Genomic DNA, 25,035 nt, shown 5'->3' with positions numbered 1-25,035 from the left:
TATATGTCAATTATATCTCAAAAAAAAAAAAAGATGGAAAATGGTGGCAGCAAAGATAGGGTAAGGAGATTGGAGGTTTGGAGGGTAGAGAGTGATCAGAAGGGCCAGTACGTAATGGGGTAGGAAGAAATTTTTAATAAAAAAAGACACACTTTTCCACAGGAAATTTAACTAGGTATATCTTTGATCTACCAAACGACCTTTATTTCCTCCCCAGTCACCCTGCTGAGAAATGTGCTACCATATGAGATATGCTACTATTGTAGCCCCACTTTGGGTTCCTCTGATGTTTAACTGTGACTGTACTGCTGCTTACAACAGGACCTACCCTCACTCCACCCACCCGCCACCCCATTTAAAACTGGGATGAGATAGCAGCTGTGGGGAAAATAAGCACCATGAATGGTAGTCATGGTGGAACAACCAGAAATTCCAGCTGCCCATTGCTGCTGGTCTTATCCCCAACTCCTTATGTGTGTGAATTAGGAATCTCGTATATTTTTGTCACCCCTTCAAACGATGCTAATCAATCTAAAAGCTTAGCAAATATTTTTAATTTAACATTTCCAAACTGTATAATAACCCAATAATGATATTTTACCCCCACAGTACCTCTGCAGGAGGGGCCTTACAGTATCCCAATATTTCTGGAAAAGCAGGAACAAATTTGTGGGTAAACATAAATAGCTACAGAGTGCACTGTACTCTCCTTCTGCAGGATCTGCAAGGAAATAAAAATACATTTAATAAGTACATTATTCTTACCTGGTCAACAATAGAGTTTCTACATTGTTTATGCTCATTTCTATACTCTGTCTATACATAGTATACTTTGTACTCTATAAAACTGTGGGTGACAAGACACAGTGATTTTTTTTTTTATTTTACAGTGATCCTTTTAAATCTGATTGAGTCATTCTCCTGATCAGACTTCTCCAACATCAAACTACCACAAAAATACAAAAGTCCTTACTGTGGCATAAAGGCCCTACCTGATCTGGACCTCATCTCCTACCACCCTCCCCCTGTTCAATAGGCTTCGGCCACTCATCTCTACTATTCCTCGACTATGTCAAGCAAAGCCTTTGCAGTTATTGTTCCTTCTGCTTAGGAATACTCTTCCTTCAATCACCCACCCAGTTCAACCCTATCTCCTTTTTCAATGTCCCTTTGCTCAATATCTCCTCACAGAGAAGGCTTCCATGACTCTACCCCAGCATTCTCTACTCCCATAACCTGCTTTATTTTTCTTTGCAGCACTTATTACCATTTCACATTATACTATATATATTTATCTGTTTGTTTATATTTCATCTCCTCTCAATAAAAGAAAGAACTTTATCTTATCCACTGCCATACTACAGCACTGACTAGATAATATACGATTTTTTTAAAAATGAAAACAACAGATCTGTACTGACAACCACTTGGAAAGTCGCATCGTATTTATACAGAATCAGAACAAACCTACATCTAACAAACCCTACTGAACTGAGTTCAAGATATAGAACCCTCTTAAGGCTGACCTGAGAAAAGGACAAAAGAAAGAATCTCTGAGCAAATTTGATGACTCTTCCAAAATCATACAAACCTGATTTTTACCCATACAAAGCCACAAGGAAACCTTCTCTACCTTGATGTAGATTTAAGGCAGGTAAAGGAGAAAGGAAATGATTCTGTTACTCAAATACACATAGCCTTGGTTTATCACAACAGGCCTTTCCCAGCAGCATTTTAACTCTTTCACAATAGATACAGTCATATGCTCAAAATCCAAGAAACAGAGTATATAATAAAAATTTCCTCCTACCTAGCCAAACAGTTCTCTTCCCTTAAAAGCAATCAATCTTTCTAATTTCTTGTATACCCTATCCATTATACTCTGCGTGCAGGCATTTTGTAAGCTCAAGTACAAAATCTGTACATAGATAGAAGCCATGAATAGGTTTTGCAGACTGTGAGGCTAATCTGGTTTCTGGCCTCACCTTTTACCTACACCAGGGCAGGGGCGCACACATGTTTGGAATGAACACTGATGAAACAGGTGAGGAATGAAGTGGTTTTGCCTGCTCTCACCTTGTATTCTTGAGGTTGAAGGTAACAAAAAAAGTTTTATTTACTACTCTGTGATTTCATTTTCCTACTTACTGGTAAATAGTTCTTCAGGTGGAGTTACTCCAAGTAAATAGTGGAAAAACAATGCAGCACAGCGAAGATAAGGGATGATGCCATTCTTCAACGAGACCCATAAATACCAGCCAGGAATACCACACCCAATGCAGCTAAGAGGCAATAATTCCAGAACAGAACAGAATACAGATCAGACTAAAACCTAGACTGTAAACACATCCCCTTTCAAAAACATAGCTAAGCATTAAATAATTTTTTATCCATTTAATTTTTAAATATTTAAAACAAAATATTTAACTAGCTAAAGAAAACCACAAATCTTGCATTTTTTTACCAGGTAGATGTTTAAGGCAAAGAACTACTTTTTTCTTTCCCCTAACCCTTGTAATGAAATGTGGAGCAAATATATTTAGCAATAACTAACCAAAGCAGCCAAGTTAGCTAAAAAGAAAAAAAAAAAGTTAATACTTTCCTGATTTCTGTATTAAAATTGGTGATTTGCAGGGCAGTGAAACTAATCTATATGATACTATAATCTTACAACGTAAAGAGTGAACCTTAAAGTAAACTATGGACTGTAGTTAATAACAATGTATCAATACTGGTTCATCAATTTAACAAATGTACCACACAAATGCAAGACATTAATAATGGAGAAATTGGTGGAGGGAGGGAGGAAATGGGAACTCTTTGTACTTTCTATTCAACCTTTCTGTAAACCTAAAACAGCTCTAAAAAAGTCTATTAACATAAAAATAAATACACACGCACACATATTCAGTACTTAAACTAAAAAAAAAAAGGTGACTGGCGAAGAAGATGAAAACAAAGAGCAGAACGTGGCAGCAGATGAAGCGCAGCAGAGCACTGTGCCGTACTTCTGGTTTTAACCTCTGCGTTGCCAATACGCTTCACATACTATTCACAGCAGCCTTAAAAAACCTCTAGCTAGTTAAGTGTATTAACTGTATGAATTGCTTTAAAAGGGCAACCTATTTTCAACTTTTTACATTTATTTAAATTCTAACTGCTGCATATTGTTAAAATTCTATCACCTTTTGCCTATGTTCCCATAACAGTTTACAAGAGTAAAGATGTGTCAAGACTTGTCTTAGACTCAGAAACAAATGAATGGGTAGGTTTTACTTGTTGTTGTTCCAAAAGCCTTTTAACTGATTTTTAAAAACTGGAATTAAAATGGTTGAAAAGTTATACTGCCAAACAACTGAACAAAGATGTGGAATTATAAAAACAATACTGAAATAGACTGGACTAATGGACTGTTACTCACCCACTTGTGTACTGAGAAACTTCTGCCAAGAAAGAAGATGCAGAACGAGCCTCTTCACTCTCTTCTTGAATTTGTGCAAGGGGGAGGCCTGAAAAAGAAATTCTGAAAGATAAATCTATGAATTTGCTATTCAATTTATCAATTAAACCTCAATTTCATGGTTCCAGGAAAATAAGCAATGTCAACTCAACTGAGGTTCTTTCCCTTGTTCTCAGTCTAAATTGCTGATCCTGAATATTAAAACTGTTACATAAACTTTTATCAGTATGTTAGCTAGAGAAACAAATAGGGCAGAATCACAGCCTTGCTAAACATGATGTTTAATAAATATTTACCTCATTATAACATGACCAGGTAAATAAATTAGTGGTCATCTACCTGCTCGGGGTTCCTAGCTGTCCTGGCTAGCAGGCAGAAATTCAACCTCTAGAAAGGAAAGTGGGTTGCTGTTCTGCCTTCTTGCTCAAGCAAAGAGACACATAAAAAGAATCTTGTGGGGTTATTTTCCTCCATAATCTATCCTTAATCTTTAGTAGGACCATCCTAAACCTTTCCAGCAACTGCCACCTCTCCCATTTAAGTTAAAATTCTGTGTAAGCCACTGAAGTTCCCTGAACTTTAGTTTTATTGTATTAAAATGGGGATAAAAATGCCTACCTTCACTCTGCTGCGAGGGATGGGTACAGCACATTTGAGTAGTACTCTCTTGTTTTAAAAATATTTTGTTTATCCATTAATTCATCTGAAAGGCCACAGTTAAAATTACCCTGAGTCTCTTACCTTGAATATTGCCAGTTCTTTTCCTTTTTCAATTAAGGTTTCTTTAGAAAATACACTTTTTTTTTAAAGGAAAATATATCATGAACTCATACTGATATTTCCAATTTAAATGTAAGAGTTCAATATTTGTATATGACTCTTTTTTCAGTATGAGGTAAATTTTACATGCAATAAAATGCACAAATATTAAATGCACCATTTAATGAATTTTGACAAATGCACACACCCATGTAACAAGATCTTTTTACATTAATAAACTTTATTTTTTAAAGCAGCTTTAGGTTCACAGCAAAACTGACAGAAAAGCACAGATTTCCCATATACCCACTGTTCCCAAACACCTACAATCTCTCCCACTATCAGCACCATTCACCAGGACTGGCACATTTGTTACAACCTATATTGACACATCATTATCACCCAAAGTCCATAGTTTACATTAGAGATAATTCTTGCTGTTGTACATTCTGTAGGTTTTGACAAATGTATAAGATGTATCCATTAGTATAGTATCCCACAGAGTAGTTTCATTAAACCCTAAAAACCCTCTGTGCTCTGCCTATTCACCTCTCTCTCCCCTAACCCTTGTCAATCACCACTGGTCATTTTACTATCTCATAGTTTTGCATTTTCCAGAATGTCCTATAGTTGGAATCATACAGTATGTTGCCTTTTCAAATTTGCTTTTTTCACTTAGTTATATGTATTTAAGTTTCCTCCATGTCTTTTCATTGCTTGACAGCTCATTTCTTTTTAGCACTGAAGAATACTCCATTGCTTGGATGTACCACAGTTTATTTATCCAGTCACAAGGACATATGGGTTGCTACCAAGTTTTAGCAGTTATGAATAAAGCTGCTATAAACATCTGTGTGCAGGTTTAGTGTGGACATGGGTTTTCAGTTCATTTGGGTAGGTGCCAAGGAGTGTGACTGCTGGACTGTATGGTAGGAGCATGTTAGTTTGGTTAAGAAACTGCCAAACTGTATTTCAAAGTGGCATGGACTTCATTCCTACCAGCAATGAATGAGAGCTCCTGTTGCTCCACATCCTTGCCAGTACTCAGTGCTGTCAGTGTTCTGGATTTTGCCCATTCTGATAGATGTATACTGGTATCTCGTTGTTGTTTTAATTTGTAATTCTCTAATGACACCTAATATTAAACATCTTTTCATATGCTTATTTGCCAACTGGATATCTTCTTTGGCAAGGTGTCTGTTCAGGTCTTTTGTCCATTTTTAACGAGGTTGTTTGTTTTCTTACTGTTGAACCTTAGAGGAGTTCTTTGTATATTTTGGATAGCAGTTCTTTATCAGATGCATCTTTTGCAAATCCATTCAACCAGTTTGTGGCTTATCTTCTCACTCTCCTGATAATAATCTTTTGCAGAACAGAAGTTTTGAATTGTAATGAAGTCCAACTTACCAATTATTTCTATCATGGATTGTACCTTTGGTGTTGTACCTAAAAAGTCATTGCATACCCAAGGTCACCTAGGTTTTCTCCTATGTTATCTTCTAGGAGTTTTATGGTTTTGTATTTTTACATTTAGGTCTATAATCCATTTTTAGTTAATTTTTGGGAAGGGTGTAAGATCTGTGTCTGTGTCTTGCATGTGGATATCCAGTTGTTCCAGCACCATTTGTTGAAAAGATTATCTTTCCTCCATTTGTCTTTGCTCCTTCGTCAAAGATCAATTGACTATATTTATGTGGGTCTATTTGGGGGCTCTCTGTTTCGTTCCATTGATTCATTGGTCTGTTCTTTCACCAGTACCACACTGTCTTGATTCCTGTAGCTTTACAGTAAATCTTAAAGTCAAGTAGTATCAGTCCTCTGACTTTGTTCTTCTCCTTCAATACTGAGTTGGCTATTCTGAGTCTTCTGCCTCTCCATATAAACTTACAATCAGTCTGTTGATACCCAAAAAATAACTTGCAGGGATTCTGACCAGGAGATTATTCGGTTTTTACTTAACTTTTCTGAATTTATTCTTGTGTGTCTTCCTCCTTATACTGAAAATTTGGTTCCCAGTGACATTAACACAATCACTTATTTGGTTTAAAAATTGCCTAAAATAATTTCAAAATAACAATATTAGTACTACTGATACCACTAACGGAGTTCAATTTAAGATTTTTTTTTGTAGTTCTTCCATTATCAGAATATATCCTACCAGGGAAGTACAGTTGAAATACTGTTTTTTAAAGTCACTTAAGCAATTATTTTCTTGATACACTTGTTAGGTTCATTTGTTGTTTTCAATTGTCAAAAAATTATTTTCACCATTTAGATTTTTTTTTTTAGTTAAGTATAATTAGGGTTCTAAAATCAACTACATTAAAAAGACATTCACAAGAGTCTTTGCTCAAAGTATTGTACTCTTTACTTTGTCCTAGGGGCAACTCTTTTTAATTAGTTTTCGGTTTATACTTCTGTTGTTTCATTTATTAAAAAAATAAGCAAGTATGAATATATGTAAGCATGTATACGCATGAATACACATAAAATACCTCACACAAAGGTATATACTAAAACTAGTGTTCTGTACCCTACTTTTTTCACTTAATAATATATCCTGGAGATCACTTCTTCAATAGAGCTTGTTCATTCCGTTTTATAGCTGCACAGCATTCCATTATATGGATATACCATAGGTCATTCAACCAATCTCCCAGTTTTTTGCTATTCTCAATAATGCCACAATGAATAATCTGTGCTTATATCCTTTCATATTTTTGCCAGTAGAGCTTTGGGGTAGATTCCTAGAAGTGGGATTGGTGGGTCAAAAGGTAAATGCATATGTAATTTTGCTAGATACTGTTCTAAGGTCACTTTAATTATCTGTCCTCTAAATTATTTGAACTTTCAGTAGCCTTTATTGATCACTGATACTCAAAACCCAATTTTGCTTTCTATTAAGAGCAGAGTCTAAAAGGACAACTATACCACAATTCCATGATAGTATATTACTCATGTATCCTCAAATGAACATTTGTCCAAAAAATATTTATTGAGTTCTTACTGGGTATAACAAATATTGCTAGACACTTGAAGCTTATGAGGGAAGATTTTGAAATTTGAATGTTCCCTATTAAAGAAACAGTAGGCATGGAGGAACAGGGAGAAAGGAGAAGCAGGGAAAGGAGTGGAACAACAGTAAGATATAACTATAAAATAAGACACTATGTGATAAATGCTATAAAATGAACAAAGTACTATCATTCTAGCTGGAGAAATCAAGAATGTTTCGTAGACAGGCTTATCAAAAGGCTGAAAGTATTTAGGTAGGGACAAACACTGGAGAGACTAATCCTCAACCTTGAGATTGGGGAATTTGAAAAAAAAAAAAAAGAAAGGGAAAAGCAGATCCAAATGGTCTCCCTGTATACCTAGAGAGCAGCCGCAAGTTAGAGAATCAAGTGGTTGAGCTAATTATTCCTGTCACAGTTCTTCTAACCTTTCCGTTTAAACAGCATCCGTAAAGAAACAAATGAACAGTCATTCAATAAGAGACATAATACAGAACTTAGAAGTATATAAAATGATTCACCACAAGCATAATTAATTTTGCCAATAAATCATGGGCAAATGTTATTTACAGTTAACAACTGATGGGAACTTTACCTGTGTCTGTGGTAAGAAGTATCTGAAGCATGTGTGCCATGGTGATCAAATGGAAGAGATAAAGGTGGTTATAGGAAGAACTAATTGATGAAGGCTGCAGATCAGCAGCATCATCCCAGTACACGGATGGGAATGCTAACACAGTACCCACCTACGAGACAAGATGGACATCAGCATGGGTAACAACAAAGACCAACACAAGTTAATCTCATACGTAAATGTAAAGAACACCAGATCCTGCACTGTTTGTGTGTTTTTTTTAATAACCACCATATTTTTCCTAATTATTCAACAAGATATTTTATAATATAATATACCATAAATAGAGGACAAATGTCATCACCAAACAGATTTAACCCTTTGCTGGGTCTACTTATTCTAGTTCTAGGTAGTGGTCTCAACCCTGCGGTTTTAGAAGATTCAACGTTACAATCACTTGGGGAGCTCTTAAAATAACACTTACACAGGCCCCACCCCAGTCCAATCAAATCATAATCTCAGGTGGTAGGGCCCATTTACCAGCATTCTTTTCAAGGTTCCCCCGAGAGATTCCAAAAGATAGGGTGACAACCACTGGATAGAGGACACTGGCTAACCTTGCATCCACAAACTCCATGCTCCCAACTTCACCATGGCTCTCTCTAGAGAACTCGCTTTGAAGGAATGGAATCTTCACGGGGATTGAAAAGCTGTGCAAGAAACTCACAAAACAGTTGCCACCCAACCATAGGTGTTTTGGGGGAAGCCTGGATGCACCCATGGCCTGGTCCCTATCACGAATAATTAATGATTTTAAGAAAGCTCACCCCATCATTCACCGCTTAGAACGTAAACAAGATGAGAAAAAGAGGAAGGGGGAAAATACATTATTAGAAAAAGTTTGCTTGTATAGACACTAACTAAATATAATCAACTAGAATAAGACCTATTACAAAGTAAAGGATAAATGTGGTTTCATTTTTAAAGTGATTTTCATGGTCTCAGTCAAATCTGTATCTATTTGTAAATGGAATGGACAAAAGAGACTAAACTTTGAACACTGATAATTTATAATCTTGAACAAAGAGCATAAATTTCAATAAGGAAAAAACACGAAATTCTAAGCTTGAGTGACTGAAGAAAAGAAATTTACTGAACACTTACCAAAACATGAAATAGATCTACAGATAGAAGGCAAGGTGTAGCTTCTGATTTTAGGTTAGGAAGAACAACTAAAAAACAAAAAAACCTTAATGTAATTCAGTCAGTCATATAGCAATGTAGTTAAATATAATGCAAGATATAAACATCTAAAACAGAAATTTAACAAGGTTATAATACAGAAACTGATAAGTTGGTATATCACACCTTTAAGATATGGGAACCGTAATTAAAGATAAACTAAACTGAGAAAAGGCTCTAAAAAGCCCTGGATGTAATTTAATGGTTGAAATATAAGATACAGGGGCAAAGGGTAAATAAACTAGGATGACTGAAGTAAGAAATTGTTTGATAAGTATTTGCTGAATGAAAAAGAATTCCTTTTATAAAATGTTCCCTACCACTTTTTCCCCCCTAACTACGCATTTCTAAATGTTCTGTGATACATAAAATACGTGAAGAAATTTGGGGTTCAGAGCAGGGAGAGCATGAAAAGCACTGTAAATGAAAGGAGTATGGAGATGATCCTCCTGAATTAAAATTAGATAATGGTTAGTATGGACTGATGAATGGAAGGAAATGCAGACAGCTCAAAAACTTTGTCTTTCTGATTTGATCAGTCTCTAAATTTGGAAGTCAGGGAAAGAGTGACAAGGAAGTGAAATCAAGAATTCAAAACAACAGTAAGGGTTTTGTATATATAAAAATGAGGGAATTAATTTTATTTCAATAAAGCTATTATTTGTTTAAAATTCAGACAAGGTGTATTTCTTAACCCCAAATCCAAGATTCTAAACAAAACCATAAAAGTTAAGAGCATGGGCTTTGGAGTCAGACAGAAATGGGATGCAGTACTTCCTGCGACTATTTGTCATAAGCAAGGTACTTGACTTCTCTAAGTCTACAGTGTATACGAGATTGTTGAGAGGTTCGTTAACATGTGCATTAAAAGTACTTATCCTGAGCTTGGCATACAGTAATCGATAAACATTACTAATATTGGCTTTAAAAAACAAAGTGATAACAGGGCTCTGCCATTAACTAGCTATGTTAATAGCTAAATAGCTATAAATAAATAAATAAATCTTCTATTTATGCTAAATTAAATATCTCAGCAAAACTTATGTGATATAGCAGGAAGAGCATAGGTTTTATGGTCAGGCTTGGATTCAAATATTAGTTCTGCCTCTTTTTATGACCTCGGTCAAGTCACATAACTTCTCTGTGCCTCAGTTTCTTCATCTGTAAATCAGGAAAATGATAATTTCCTTGAAGAATGGCAGTTTGAAGACATGATTATATAAAAAGATCCTTGTACAATGCCTGGCACATACATGGCAGTGAGCATTGTATTTCCTGTTGCTACTGCAGAATCAACATGTTACAACAATATTCATCACCTTTCACACAAAACAGCTCTCTATTGTGGACTTCCTGGACTTCCCTATTTCTCTCAATAATCTAGTTACTCATTTTAATTCAAAATCTTGCCTCCACCCATCACAGTTCCCTCCCTAATTTATGCTACTACATGCAGATGCATGTTACCTTTAATTTTTCCTTTTTCCAATCCAACCTATACAATATCAAATTAACTTTAGAATATTATTGCTCAAAATGTTTCAAAAATTCCCAATAACCTGAAGAATAAAGTTCAAACTTCTCATTGGGGCATTTAAGATCCTCTATTTTTATCAAAACACCTTCATGCTTCTCTATCTATAGGTGCCACTACTCCTATCAAACTTGCCTAACTTGAACATATCACATGCTTTCCTACCTCCTCAATCTCTGTTTAAATTGTGCCCTGGGCTTAGAATGCTGTCTCTGTTCCTCTCAACTTATCTTTATGGACCCTGTCAGAGGAAAAAAACAGCAGAGCCCCATAGTGATCCCTTCCTGTCTCAATTCTTGAAGCATGTATTCTTACCATACATCTGGCATTTGGCTACATTATAATGTGAGTTTTCACAGAGGTTCTGCTTCTTTAATTCAATCATAAGCCTTACAAATGGCAGGGACCATATCTTATACCTCTATACAGAGTTTATAGCCGTAACACCTTGCAAATAAAGATGTTCCTGCTAATAAATTTTCACATACCAAACTTTTACATAAAGGCACAAAGCTACATTACAGAGCAAAAGCACATCAATTCTATTAGTTACTGCCAATTAGAGATTATGCACTATTATTTCAGTTTCTGCTATCTGTGATGATGTTAAATAGTCTCCTTGTTTGGTGCTTATTTTGAGGTGTTTTAAACATTATAACTCCCATAACGTGTGATGAATGTAAAAGCAGGGAGACTATTTGGAAGTGCTGGTAAAACAAGGTATCCAAATTATAACTGAAATGAAAAGAGATACCAAAAAATTAAAAAACAAAACCAAAATATTACTGTGCAAATAGGATAAACTGTTAACAATAGGAAGAGGTCCTAAGAACAAGACGCACGTGTAACATGTGCAAAATTCTGGGCCTGTGCAACTGACCAATAAGAGAAAAAGTAAATGAAAAAACAGAAAAAATTTAATATCTAGCTAGGGAACAGCATTAATATTAGATTCCTATTAGCATGAGATTAATTCGGGAGCTAGCTGGAAATTAACTTGAAGATATAAAACTTGGCATGGTAAAAGTTCTAATGAAATTTAGGTGGCAGATTTGGATGGAGCCATGGAACCCCCATGTCATTAGAGTGACAGAAAGCTGCCCAGGAAGAGCTCCCTAAGAAGCTTGTGGGAATCAACAAGGAGGAAAGTGACCTGTTTCAACAGACTTTCAAGGTAAAGTAACTGGTCAATTTTGGGGAAAAAAGCCTGTTAGATAAGCTAGAAAAAAACTATGCCTGGCTTTAAAGCTTAAAAAGACTGAATGACTCTCCTATTTGGTAGAAACATACCTAGGAAGTGCAAGCTTAAACCTCTTTACCTGTGACATATTGAACTTATGAATAAAAAGACTTATAAAAACAGTCTTTTTTAAGCCTGACCTATTTAGACACAAAGGAGCTCCTGTAGTACAAATACCTAAATGGAAACGCAGACAACCAAAATGAAAGCCAAATCATTCTACTACTGTATAACCTCTAATCCCTCTTTTTATTTTTATACTGAGTACCATATGGGCTTAATTTCTAGCTTGTTAGAATCTAAAAAAAAAAACCCAACTCAGCTGTTATAGCCTGTCTCTCAAAGAAAAGGGCATGCATGGATTACCACACTTAGCACTTCTATTATTTTTATATGACTTTGATACACACCAGCAAAACTAAACATATTTTTAAATGATCTAGCCACATCACTGCTCCCTTTTCTAACCAGACTGAGATACAAGGATGTTAGTGATTGTGGATGTTGGTTCAAAAAAGCCCCTAGGTGGGTATAACCGATACACGTTGACAACATTTGAAAACACTTGGTTTTAAAAATAAGATTGCAGGTATTACAGGGGCAGCCATGTGTTTTGTTTTCTTTTTGTTTTTTCTTTTGTAAGGCTGTGGTAATGAGTATCCAAAATTAGTGCAGTGTGTTGTTTCCTAATAAAATACACTGCCAGAAATGCAATGGGAAAAGACACATAAATAACATAATAATAATAATTCAGAGAAGACTCTACCTGATAGAAGACGAATCAGATGTTTCTGTATCAGGACCTGGGAACAGGTAATCCTTTGTGCAATGGCAAACTGCATTAATGCTTTCAGACCATTATGCTAGATTGTAAGAGAGGGGAAGATAAAAAGATAAGGGAAGATAAAAGACCTAAGTCATTCACTGTAAAAACCAATCCCAGTCTGCAAGAATTAGTGCAGACTTACTATATACTTTACATTCTTGCAAGTTTAGTTACAATATTTTTAATACTTCTAAAAAGTTTTATGACTTCACCGAATTTTTTTAATAGATTTTCCCATGACAAAGAGGTATTAAAGATATAATCATCTCAATTCTCATTTAAGTACTCATTTTCCCCAGAGTCATTCTCTTAAATGTCTGGCCTAAATTATTCTATTGAGGCCTGTGCAAATAAACATATTTATAGAAATTCTAAAATGATGGCAGAAAATCACTGAATTCAGGGAACAGATCTTCTGCTTCCCAGATGGAAGGATGGGAACTATAGGGAAGCACATCGTGGACTCCAAGTCCCCTGTGTCAGCTATCAGATAATAAGAGAGTAATGGCTAGGAGGTAGGTGGTCTAGGGAATCCTGCTGCCCAGTTTGTCTTCACAGGGCTACTGAGCACATTTCTTAAGTACTGTTTTTCAGGGTCCCCAGTGTTATGAGGATTGGGCCTGAGGCAGGAGTATAGCTATACACAGTCAGGATCTGCCCATCAAGGAGTCATGGTTTAGTTTTATTCTTGAATTCAGTATGATGATTTATCTAGAGCTACCAGCATTAATACTTAATATTACATGATGGTGCAAAATTAGTGAGAAGGAAAAATGTAGGAGACACTAGGGTTCTGATTTGGAAATAAACAGAGAAGGGGATAAAAAGTAACCAAGTATCATCAGAAATCTTTCTGTGAATTACATTTAACCACCAAGATTGAGAAAACTCTCCGAAGTGTACAATGTTGGCCCTTCAGTCTCCTATGAGACTGAAGTAGTTTTTTTTTTTAACAGAATTCTGCTAACTTTTACAGAAAAAGGAGTGAATAAAGATTTTTTAAATGATAAATTTACTGTGGACTCCCTAAAAAAGCATACCATGAGTTACACGTACCCTGTTGGAATACACATACCTGTCTATTTTGAAGTGCTCCAAACAAAGGTTTTCCTTCATCTCCCAAGAGGTTTTCTCAAAGAGTAAGAAAAACAAAAATGATAAATTCTGAATACTGCTACAATTGTATACTTGGTTTCTGTCTATCAGATGTTCTTTAACTAATCCTATTTTTGACCAGATGCTTTGCACTTTTCCCCTTCAAAATTTCATGTTTAAGTGTATGCCAAAATCCCCCCCCCAAATTTTAAAAAATATTTATTTATTTATTTATTTCGCTGCGCCGAGTCTTAGTTGCGGCACGTGGGATCTTCGTTGCTGCATGTGGGCTCTTTTAGTTGTGGCATGCGGCACCGGGTCAAACCCAGGCCCCCTGCATTGGGAGCACGGAGTCTTAACCACTGGACTACCAGGGAAGTCCCCCAAATTTCCAAACTTTTGAGTGAGAGAATACTACAGAGGCAAATGTAGATCATTCACAAATTGCTACTACAAATAATAAAGTCCCTGCAGCAATCAATAAAGAATACCTGGGAAAAACAAAGCATTCTGGTTCATTTATCCTCCTTTTAAAAAAAAAATTTCTATGCAAATTTTTTTTCTTTAATTGAAGCATAGTTGACTTACAATATTATATTAAGTTCAGGTGTATGGTAATTTGATATTTTTACAGATTATACTCCATACAAAGTTATTATAAAATACTGACTATATTCCTGTGCTTTGTATTACTTCCCTGTAACATTTATTTTGTACCTAGTAGTTTGTACCTCTTAATCTCCTTCATCTATTTTGCCCCTACCCCTACCCCTCTCCCCTCTGGTAACCACTAGTTTGTCCTTTGTATCTGTGAGTCTGTTTGCTATATTTGTTCATTTGTTTTATATTTTAGATAGCACATATAAATAAAAACAGTATTTGTCTTTCTCTGCAAAAAATTTTTAAATAAGTAATTTTTTTAATATAGTAACACCTATTTTGTTAAAAAATAATACATAAGACAGATGTAAGTAACCTTATTGCTCTTTAGGTACTATTAAAAAACAATTAGATTTATAGGATAAAAAGATGAAACTGAAAATACCAAAAAAGCATGGGTTCAGAAATATATTTTGCCTTGTTGGCTAGGGTATTTATTACTAAATTACTCTTATTTTCTTTTCTTTTTTTTAAAAATTTATTTACTTATTTATTTTTGGCTGTGCTGGGTCTTCGTTTCTGTGCGAGGGCTTTCTCTAGTTGCGGCAAGCGGGGGCCACTCTTCATCGCGGTGCATGGGCCTCTCACTATCACGGCCTCTCTTGTTGCGGAGCACAGGCTCCAGACACGCAGGCTCAGTAGTTGTGGCTCACAGGCCTAGTTGCTCCACGGCATGTGGGATCTTCCCAGACCAGGGCTCAAACCCGTGTCCCCTGCATTGGCAGGCAGATTCTCAACCACTGCGCCACCAGGGAAGCCCAAAATTACTCTTATTTTCACTGATCCTTGGCAGCAAGCACATCTGTGAGAGTGGAAGGCTTATTTCCTATTTTCTTTTTGCATTTTTTTTATCATGTATTTTTTCTTATTCTAGCTTTGAAGAAAGCAGAAAAAATAGAAAAACAGAACTGGCTAAAAATGGACAAAATTTTGGCTGATCTAGATACCATGAAACACAAAATGCGATAGTTAAAAAGGTCAGTATAAACTAAATCAAGTATCACCATGTTTAATTCTAAATGTAACCTCAATTTGCTGGTAGTTTTTTTTACCATCAGACACCAGATGTTTAACTGAATATTATATATTGTGTTACAAAAGTCACTTGAGCAAGTCTAAAACCTATTAATATATCTTTTCAGTTCAGTACTGACTTTATATTTGTAAATTTTATATTAAAATGAATATCACATGATTTATATACACATTTTTAAAATTTGGAGGATGTGTGGATCATATAACCACCCTATTGGTTTATTTTTAATTAATTAATTAATTTATTTATGGCTGTGTTGGGTCTTCGTTTCTGTGCGAGGGCTTTCTTCTAGTTGTGGCAAGCGGAGGCCACTCTTCATCGCGGTGCGCGGGCCTCTCACTATCGCGGCCTCTCTTGTTGCGGAGCACAGGCTCCAGACGCGCAGGCTCAGTAATTGTGGCTCATGGGCCCAGTTGCTCCGCGGCATGTGGGATCTTCCCAGACCAGGGCTCGAACCCGTGTCCCCTGCATTGGCAGGCAGATTCTCAACCACTGTGCCACCAGGGAAGCCCCACCCTATTGGTTTTGAAACAATTCCTGAACTGACATTTTATGGACTTTGGAATTAGTCATTAAACAAAACTTTGTTATTTCTTGGGTATTGCTCGGGAAGAAGTTTTGTTAAATAATCTGAGTACTAAATTCTTCAGAGATTAGTGCCTTTATCTCAGAAGAGCTCCCTCTTGTTATACAGCATAAGATATGTTATTCACAGACAAAGTGATCGATTGACAATATTTGTCCTCTTCTTCCATTCTCTTTGTCAGACCCTCTGTTTTGATTCCTCAACTATTTTTCATAACTGTGCCAACACATCCTGTATATGTCTCTCCACACCCACAGGGAGTGAGATAAGTTAGCTGTTTATGTACTAGGAATAAAGTACAGCATTATATCCACTGAATGGAAAAAGCCCTAGAGTGAAAACTATATAACACCCTATTAATCAAATAGATTCGAATTACTATGTTACAGAAACACATATGAAGATTCGGCCCTACTCTCCAATGAATTTCTCATCTACTCTATAACAAAACTGTCACTTTTTAAAATGTTCAATGCCTAAATATAAATTTCCAATTCCTAATGCTTATGCTCCCAAAATAGTAAAGTGTAAAAGTACCGTCATTGGAAATCTGAAGATATTTAGTAGATCATGACTCCAAAAGAATGTTTTACATTTCATATCATACTGTTCAGATTCTATTTAAACCTCGTCTTTTCCTTTTCTCATTTTATTTAATCATAGTAAATATAAACCTGTGTATTTATTTTTTACCCACAATTTAAGTCTGACAGGTTTGGAAATAACTTCTAAAATCTGTTCACAGAGACTGATGCTGATATCCAGGAAGGCTCTGTGAAAGAAGTGGCTTTGGACTTCCCTGGTGGCGCAGTGGTTAAGAATCTGCCTGCCAATGCAGGGGACATGGGTTCGAGCCCTGGTAGATCCTACATGATGCAGAGCATCTAAGCCCGTGTGCCACAACTACTGAGCCTGCGCTCTAGAGCCCACGAGCTACAACTACTGAAGCCCGCGCACCTAGAGCCCGTGCTCCACAACAAGAGAAGCCACTGCAATGAGAAGCCCGTGCACTGCAACGAAGAGTAGCACCCGCTCGCTGCAACTAGAGAAAGCCTGTGTGCAGCAACGAAGACCAAACGCAGCCAAAAATAAAATATAAATAAATAAATTTATTTTAAAAAAAAGAAGCGGCTTCATGCTACTTACTTCAAATCATGAAATAGTGTCTTATTACAAAACTATATTTAAATGAAGAAAATGTGGTAGAACCATTAAAAACAACTACCAGAAAAACTGGAAAATGAGTCTGAAACTGGCTTGGATAAAGATGACATGAAAGAATTACAGTTCTTAACTCTTTTTCATGTAGTACTCTATCTTGTGACTGTCATGAGCAAATATACTAATTTAAAAATCTAAGCAATTCTTCACTGCTTCACTACCCCCGGCTTTAATGAGATATATAACACTGTGTAAGTTTAAGGTGTACAACAGGGGTCCCCAATCCCCAGGTTGCGGACCGATATCGGTCAGTGGCCTGGTAGGAACCGGGCCGCACAGCAGGAGGTGAGCAGCGAGTGAGAGAAGCTTCATCTCCCGCTCCCCATCACCTGCATTACCGCCTGAACCACTCCCCCACCCCCTGGCCACCGGTCCGCAGAAGAACTGTCTTCCATGAAACTGGTCCCTGGTGCCAAAAAGGTTGGGGACCGCTGGTGCACAACATGTTGATTTGATAGCTACACTTTTCTCTAAGAAGCTTTCAACATGGCAGAAAACTTGACAGTAGGCTTCCTTTCAGACTTGGTAGGTTTCTTGCTGCTAATCTGTCTCTCCTGACCACCTCAGTCTTCCTTTCTCTTTCCTGGTAAGTTTTTAGATGACTTTGGTTTACCTTTCTTTTTATCTCAAAGTGTAAAAGAAATAAAAATACTAGACATTTCTGGGTTGATTCTTCTTCCTTTGCTTTTCCTCTGATCTTCCAGTGTTGTAACTCTGCCACCTTTAGAATATAGCTTGCTTCATGCTGTCCCTTTCAAGTATTTTTAGTTTATATGCCCATTTTTGTAGTTAAAAGAGATTAATACAAAATATTCTAAGGCTAAATGGCATCATGTCACCTAATCTACTGATACGCCAGAAGTCCTTAAACAAGTCAAAGTATTCCAGGCCATCAGGGAAAAAAAGGAATAATTTTTGGTCAATCAATGTTAATTCTGTTTCTATAAAGCTCCAAACTAGTTCTCTTATAGGCTTTACCAATTGCCTGGATAGTGAAAGCACATGTGCTCCAGGTCATCATGGGGATTCGAGGATCCGTTTCATCAGGAGGCACTTTCAATCCAATTCTATAAATTGTTGTGGCAAAGAGAAGGACCATTTCCTTGATGCTATTAGAATATTTTATCCTAAAAATAAAACAAGAAAAATTTATATTGATATAATGGTCTAGTAAAAGGGGCTACCTACTGAGAAGTCCAATTAAGTACCGAAGCAAGAATTTAACTCCTTTTGACAAAGTAAACTACCCTTTGTCAAATTAGAGATAAGAGCTGCTGAAGAAGATTTATTCCTTAAGAAAAAATGGGAAAAGCAGAACTGTAACTCCTACAGGTAGAAAAATGTCTCCGACAAAATGGTAATGACCCAGATAACTTCTTATAAAAGATGCAGTAAATGTTCACAGCAGAAAGGGTCCAGGTCCAAATTAAGGAACAGATTGGAGAGAGGATTAAAACTCAGAGGAAACAGATCTGACATAAGTTTTAGTGTATGGATAAGGGACCAAGAAGTCCTTCTGTGCTGATAGGGGTGTGTGTATGTCTGTGTGTCTGTGTGTGTATATAATAATACATGTACTAGCAATGATTATTTCTGGTTTCCTGAACTTCTATTTGTTGCAAGTAACAAATATTTTCAGTAGCAATGGGATACATCATGTAAACAAGGATCACAACTAGAAAAATGTACCTCAGATAATATTCATTAAATAGTAATATCTGATTTGGATATATTATATTTTTCAAAGTGCCTTCACATAAATATCTTTCCATTAACCTTATGAGGTAAGTTAGGAGACCATTGTCTCAATCTTACAAAAAAGAAAATGAATTGTGGTAGGGTTGGAGTGACCTGAGACTTTTCAGAAGTCACAGAGCAAGTCAGATGTGATTTTAACTTAAGTCTCTTAAATTCTGTTCTTCTTGTAGGTTGGACTATATAAAAATAGTATTTTTGTTGGTCAAAAACAGTTAATTATAGGCATGGTTCACCCTAATACATATTAAATACATATTACTCTAATATCTCAAACCACTTAATTTCATTAGTACAGATAAAACTCTAGGGAGAAAGCAACAAGATAAAAATGGGATAAAGAAAACAATTTTACAAATAAAGCAAGAAGGAAGGAAAGAAAAACTGTTCTTCACTCTTATTTTCACAACCACTTACAAACTTCTCTTGTTTAGATACTTACGAAGACTGAACTCCAAAACTCAGAATAGAATGGAACTCAAAAGTGGAATCACCCATTCCTTGATCAAACAAGACTGGAATTCTTGGCTTTTCTCCTTACAAATTAAAAGGAAAAAGAAAGAAAAAATCACAGGAGTTTAGCCTGACACACACTTTTCTAGCTTTTGTAAATTATATATGATCATTTTAGAAAACTTAGAAAATGTTAATAAGCAATAATCATTCACAATTTCTCCACCTAGATAACCAGATGGCATTAGGGTGATATTCTTCTGTTCTCCATATAAATGTTAAATGTGTAGATTTTTTTTAAAAAGGACAACATCTCTAGTACTGTTTTGTATCTTGGTTTTTCACTAATAGATCATAAATGTCTTCCACATCGGTAACTGACCCTCTATATTTCTATTTTTAACGAATGCACAGTATTCTACTAGTAAGGCAGCATGCGTTAGTGAATAAGAACAAGGATCTGGAGCCAAGCTGCCTGGGTATGAATCCTAGCTCTGCCAGTGACTAAGACCTTGGGTTAATACTAAACCTCTTTGTGGCTCCATTTCCTTATCAAATTAGAATTGTTATTCCCGTACGTGAAATGACTTGATTTTTTCTGGTGGCTCTTGAGATTCTTTTCTTCATCTTTGGTTTTCAGCAGTTTGGGTATGACCTATCTAGGTATGCTTTTAAGTTTGAGGTTCACTGAGCTTCTTAAACCTATAAATTTAAGTCTTTCTCCAAGTTTGGAAAGTTTCCAGCTATTATTTCTTCAATATTTTTTCTGTACCATCCTTTTTCTTTTCAGGACTTCAATGACACAAACGTTGGGTTAAAGGGAACAAAAAAAGGTTCCATATGTCCCTAAGGATATTGTATCGCTTTTCTGCATCACTTTTCTGTCCATTCTTCATTGTATAATTTCCCCTGATCTAATTTCAAATTCACTGACTCTTATCTCACCATCTCCATTCTACTACTGAGCCCATTCAGTTAAAATTTTATTCTTTTTTCTAATAGATTTAATTAATTAATTAATTTTTTGGCTGCGTTGGGTCTTCCGTTGCTGTGCGCGGGCTTTCTCTAGTTGCTGCGAGCGGGAGCCACTCTTCGCTCTGGTGTGAGGGCTTCTCATTGAGGTGGCTTCTCTTGTTGGGGAGCACAGGCTCTGGGTGCGCAGGCTCAGTAGTTGTGGCGCACGGGCTTAGTTGCTCTGCGGCATGTGGGATCTTCCCAGACCAGGGCTCAAACCCGTGTCCCCTGCATTGGCAGGCGGATTCTTAACCACTGCGCCACCAGGGAAGCCCCCATTCAGTTAATTTTTTAATTCATATAGTATTTTTTCAATTCTATTATCTCCATTTGGTTCTTTTTTTTATAGTTTCTATTTTTTCCTGCTGAGAACTCCTATCTTTCCATTCACTTCATGAGTGTTCACCTTTACTTCATGTTTCATGATTATAAAGCTGTTTTATACTTTTTGTCTGAAAAGTTCAACACTAAAACATCTCAGGATTGGCAGTTGGTTGACTGTTTTTTTCCTTGAGAGTTGGTCAGATTCTCCTGGTTCTCTGTACCTTCAGTAATTCTGGATTGTGTCTTGGATACTTTGAATATTACATTGTGAATATATCTGAACATTACTCGTCCGCATTAACGTTCTCTGGAAAAATGTACCTTTTTTGTTGTTGTTCTAGTAGGCAATCAACCCAACCCAAATTAGGTTCAACAAGTTCTGTCTCACTCCCTGTGAGTGGTGGTTCCAATGTTAGTTTTCAGAGCCTTTGCTATGCTGTTTGGGTCTGCCAGTATATGTACTACTCAGGGCTTAGTCTGGGACTTGAGTGGTGGTTTAATGCAGCTTCAGTCTCAAAGCTGTTGCTATGTTTCTTTGGGCCTGTTCCACACACGTGCAGCTTGGAGCTGAGCTCAGGACTTGTGTTTGTCTCAAAAGTTGGAGATTCCCTTCTACAGCTCTCTCCTCTCTGGGATTCCCCCCTATACTCTCTAGCTCCAAGGGGCCCTTTTTCCCAGTTCCCCTGGTCAAAATGACCAATTTCTCTCAGTTTTAGTCCCCTGTGCTGACTGGGGCTAACCTTGTGGTGAAGCTGTGAGGCAAAGCAAAAAATAATGAGGATTCACCCTGCAGTTTTTGGAATATAGTGGTCCCGTTTCTCCCAGATCTTTTAGCCAGTAAGACTGGTTTTCTCTTGGGATTTTAGATATTTATGTGGCCACCATGGCAGTGCAGTTCCATGACTGGAGCTGGCCTTGGGAAAGAGCCAAAAGAGAGGAAAAAAAACCACAAGTGGCATGGACATATATACACTACCAAATGTAAAATAGATAGCTAGTGGGAAGCAGCCGCATAGCACAGGGAGATCAGCTCGGTGCTTTGTGACCACCTAGAGGGGTGGGATAGGGAGGGTGGGAGGGAGGGAGATGCAAGAGGGAAGAGATATGGGGATATATGTATATGTATAACTGATTCACTTTGTTATAAAGCAGAAACTAACACACCGTTGTAAAGCAATTGTACTCCAATAAAGATGTTAAAAAAAAAGAAAAAAAAAAAAAAAGAATTCCCTTTACACTCTCCAGCTCTGAGGGGCTTCTTTTCCAGTCCTCTGGCCAGAAAGATGGCATCTCTCCTGGATTTTTTACTGTTCATGTCCACTGCATAGTTCTGTGACTCAGGCTACCCTGGGGTCAAAACTGGGAAATAAAGGAGGAACAAAAAAACCCCAGGAAACTCACTGCCTGTACTAAACATTCCTCAGATTTTTACTTCCTCCCCAATCTGCCTGCCATTGTTTACTTCTCCGAGTCTTTAGGTAGTCTTATCTCTCAATTGTGAAGAATATATAAATGGGGTAATAATTTCCAAACGTTTGTTGTTATTAATATTAATTACAACATATTAACAGTATTAATAATAGTTAACACTTATATAGTATTTACTATGTACCATGCACTGTTCTACCTTATGTAGGATAACTCAATCCTTCAATCAATGAGATAGGTACTATTATCATTCCCACTTTGCAAATAAGAAAGCTGAGGCACAGAGAGGTTAAGTAACTTGTCCAAGATCACACAGACAGTAAGTGATAGATCTAAGACTTAAATCCAAGCATTGTGACTCCAGATTAATTACTGTCCATACTGCCTCATAGTATGAAAAATTATTAAATTGAGTAAAGTGATTTAAGCCAAACTTAGCCTTGGCCTAAAAAAACCTCTATTTCCTAATATTTAACAAATCCGTATGTGCAAACCATATTTTAGAGCAATAAGTACTTTCAAAAAAATAAAGACTCTGACACTTAAATCTCACACAGCTAAATATAAAATAATTTTAAGCAAACCTTTAGCATGTTTCATATTATAACCTGTTATTCTGGCCAGAACAGTCTGTATCCATCGTGCCAGGGTCAAAAGTTGAGCAAGAGCTTCTGTATTCTCACTGAAAAATGATATTTAAAAATTATTAAAGCCATTGGCACAAAGTCAAACTGAAAAGCTGAATTTGTAGGGTCTTTCCATGGATAAACGGCTGTATGAAAAAGTCAAACTCCTCCAGATTAGCTTCCTACGTCATAGAAACACATGTGTCTAAAAATGTAGTTTTGGGAGGGAAGAAAAATTTTAAAGTACAAAGAACAAGATACCACCCATCACCTGGAAGTAATAAATGTCAGTAAATGAAATCACCATTCTAGCTGCTCAAGTCAAAAACTAGGTATCACCACTGATATATCTGATTCCTTCACACCCCACATTCTAATCTATCAGCTAGTCTTACAGGTTTCATCTTCTAAATGTATTCCAAGTTGATCACTTCTTTCTATCTCCATCATTACTACCCTAATCCAAGTTACACTATCCCTCACCTGGACTACTTCAATAGACTGTTCTTCCTGCATCCACAGCGGTGCTTCTTTATTATCTATATATTCATCACACAACCGCCAGCAAGATCTTCTAAAAATGTAAATCAGATTGTATCACTTCCTTATCCAAAACATTCCATTGGTTTTCCATCACACATAAAATACAGTTCTAACTTCAAATCTTAGCTCATAAGCCCTTTTAGGATCTGGTTCCTTGCTTGCTCCATTCCAAGCATACTGCCTTCTTCCTGTGCCTTGAACTTGCTGCCTTCTTGCTTCACCTTCAACATGCTGATTTGCTCCTACTTCAGGGTCTTTGCTCTTGATATTGCCTGTGCTTAGAATTCTCTTCTCTCAGAGAGTAGCACTGCTTGTCCTTCACTTCATTCAGGTCTCTATCCAAATGTCACCGTCTTGGAGAGGAGCTCCCTGCCGACTCAATCTGTAGAGAACCTCATGCACTGGTCTGTCTCTAGCCCTTTATGCTGCCAATTTAGTTTTTCTCTGTATTTCTCACTACTCAATACTCTGTATTTTTCTGTTTACCGTTGGTCTCTCCTCTCTGTAATATAAATTCTGTAAGGGCAGGGGCTTGACACAAACTGTTATTAACAACCAAGGGGGACCAGAAACAGTGCTATTAAAAAGGACTATAAAGTAGAGATTTGCTTACTGAAAGGACAGCTTTAAGTGAAGTTAAAATATACAATGAACTGTGCCAAAATTCACATCTCTGGGCACAAATTTGATCTAAGAATTTTTTCAGTTCTCAGAAATGAAAGTGTACTCTGATTTGTTATGACCAATTTTCTTTAAAAATGCTAGCTTATTATTAGATTTGATAAAGTTTTTTATATGCTCTTAACTTTAGTATCTTAGGTTATACTCATGTTGATTTTCTAACAAAAAAAGAGGCAAATATATTCCAACTATACAGGTAAGTTCAAATGCCTAATAAAAATATTATGTATAATTATGTATTTCATATCCTAAGTAACAAAATTGTTACTACAGACTAAAAGTGTCACAGGGTTTGAAGAGACCTAGTTGTAAGGATCAGTCTAACTTTAGAAAGGACTGCCCTGAAGCATCCTATTCTTAAAGATATCAAGGAGGGCTTCCCTGATGGCGCAGTGGTTAAGAATCCACCTGCCAATGCAAGGGACATGGTCTGAGCCCTGGTCCGGGAAGATCCCACATGCCACAGAGCAACTGAGCCTGTGAGCCACAACTACTGAGCCTGCACTCTAGAGCCCGTGAGCCACAACTACTGAGCCCACGCATTGCAACTACTGAAGCCCGCGTGCCTAGAGCCCGTGCCTGGCAACAAGAGAAGCCACCACAAAGAGAAGCCCGCGCACCACAACGAAGAGTAAGTAGCCCCCGTTCACCACAACTAGAGAAAGCCCATGTGCAGCAACGAAGACCCAACACAGCCAAAAAATAAATAAAATTAAAATAAATAAATAAATAAAAGATAAATCTTTGTGATGTCACCTTCTTCCTAAAAGATGACATTCTATGTCCCAATACGCTAAATAGAAAACAATTCAAAATTATGTTTTCTAATGACATGGAATAGTAGAGACAGAGCAACTACTTACTGACGCTGATTGCCAAACCTATCACCTTTGAACTCTTATGTTGTGAAAACATGTTAAAAGTGTTTTATCAATAAAATCATTTCCTTTAGAAAAACTTAGGT

At 36.7% G+C, this 25,035-nt stretch overlaps 1 protein-coding gene across 5 annotated transcripts in view; it reads right to left on the bottom strand.

Annotated features, from left to right (window-relative positions):
• The window catches only part of UBR1 (ubiquitin protein ligase E3 component n-recognin 1), a 144,718-nt gene that overhangs the window by 15,976 nt on the left and 103,707 nt on the right, over positions 1-25,035 (bottom strand). For all 5 annotated transcript variants that reach the window (XM_036842347.1, XM_036842348.1, XM_036842350.1 and 2 more), the window contains 10 exons: positions 22,806-22,903; positions 19,445-19,538; positions 18,226-18,374; positions 13,725-13,780; positions 12,590-12,686; positions 8,972-9,039; positions 7,829-7,979; positions 3,422-3,509; positions 2,149-2,282; positions 613-721 (listed from right to left, as the gene is read on the bottom strand). In XM_036842347.1, coding sequence (XP_036698242.1) covers positions 613-721; positions 2,149-2,282; positions 3,422-3,509; positions 7,829-7,979; positions 8,972-9,039; positions 12,590-12,686; positions 13,725-13,780; positions 18,226-18,374; positions 19,445-19,538; positions 22,806-22,903 — 1,044 coding nt within the window. The remainder of the gene's footprint in view (positions 1-612; positions 722-2,148; positions 2,283-3,421; positions 3,510-7,828; positions 7,980-8,971; positions 9,040-12,589; positions 12,687-13,724; positions 13,781-18,225; positions 18,375-19,444; positions 19,539-22,805; positions 22,904-25,035) is intronic.

This window comes from Balaenoptera musculus, chromosome 2 (genome assembly GCF_009873245.2).
Source record: "Balaenoptera musculus isolate JJ_BM4_2016_0621 chromosome 2, mBalMus1.pri.v3, whole genome shotgun sequence".
NCBI lineage: Eukaryota > Metazoa > Chordata > Mammalia > Artiodactyla > Balaenopteridae > Balaenoptera > Balaenoptera musculus.
This window is presented reverse-complemented; position numbering and strand designations above follow the sequence as displayed.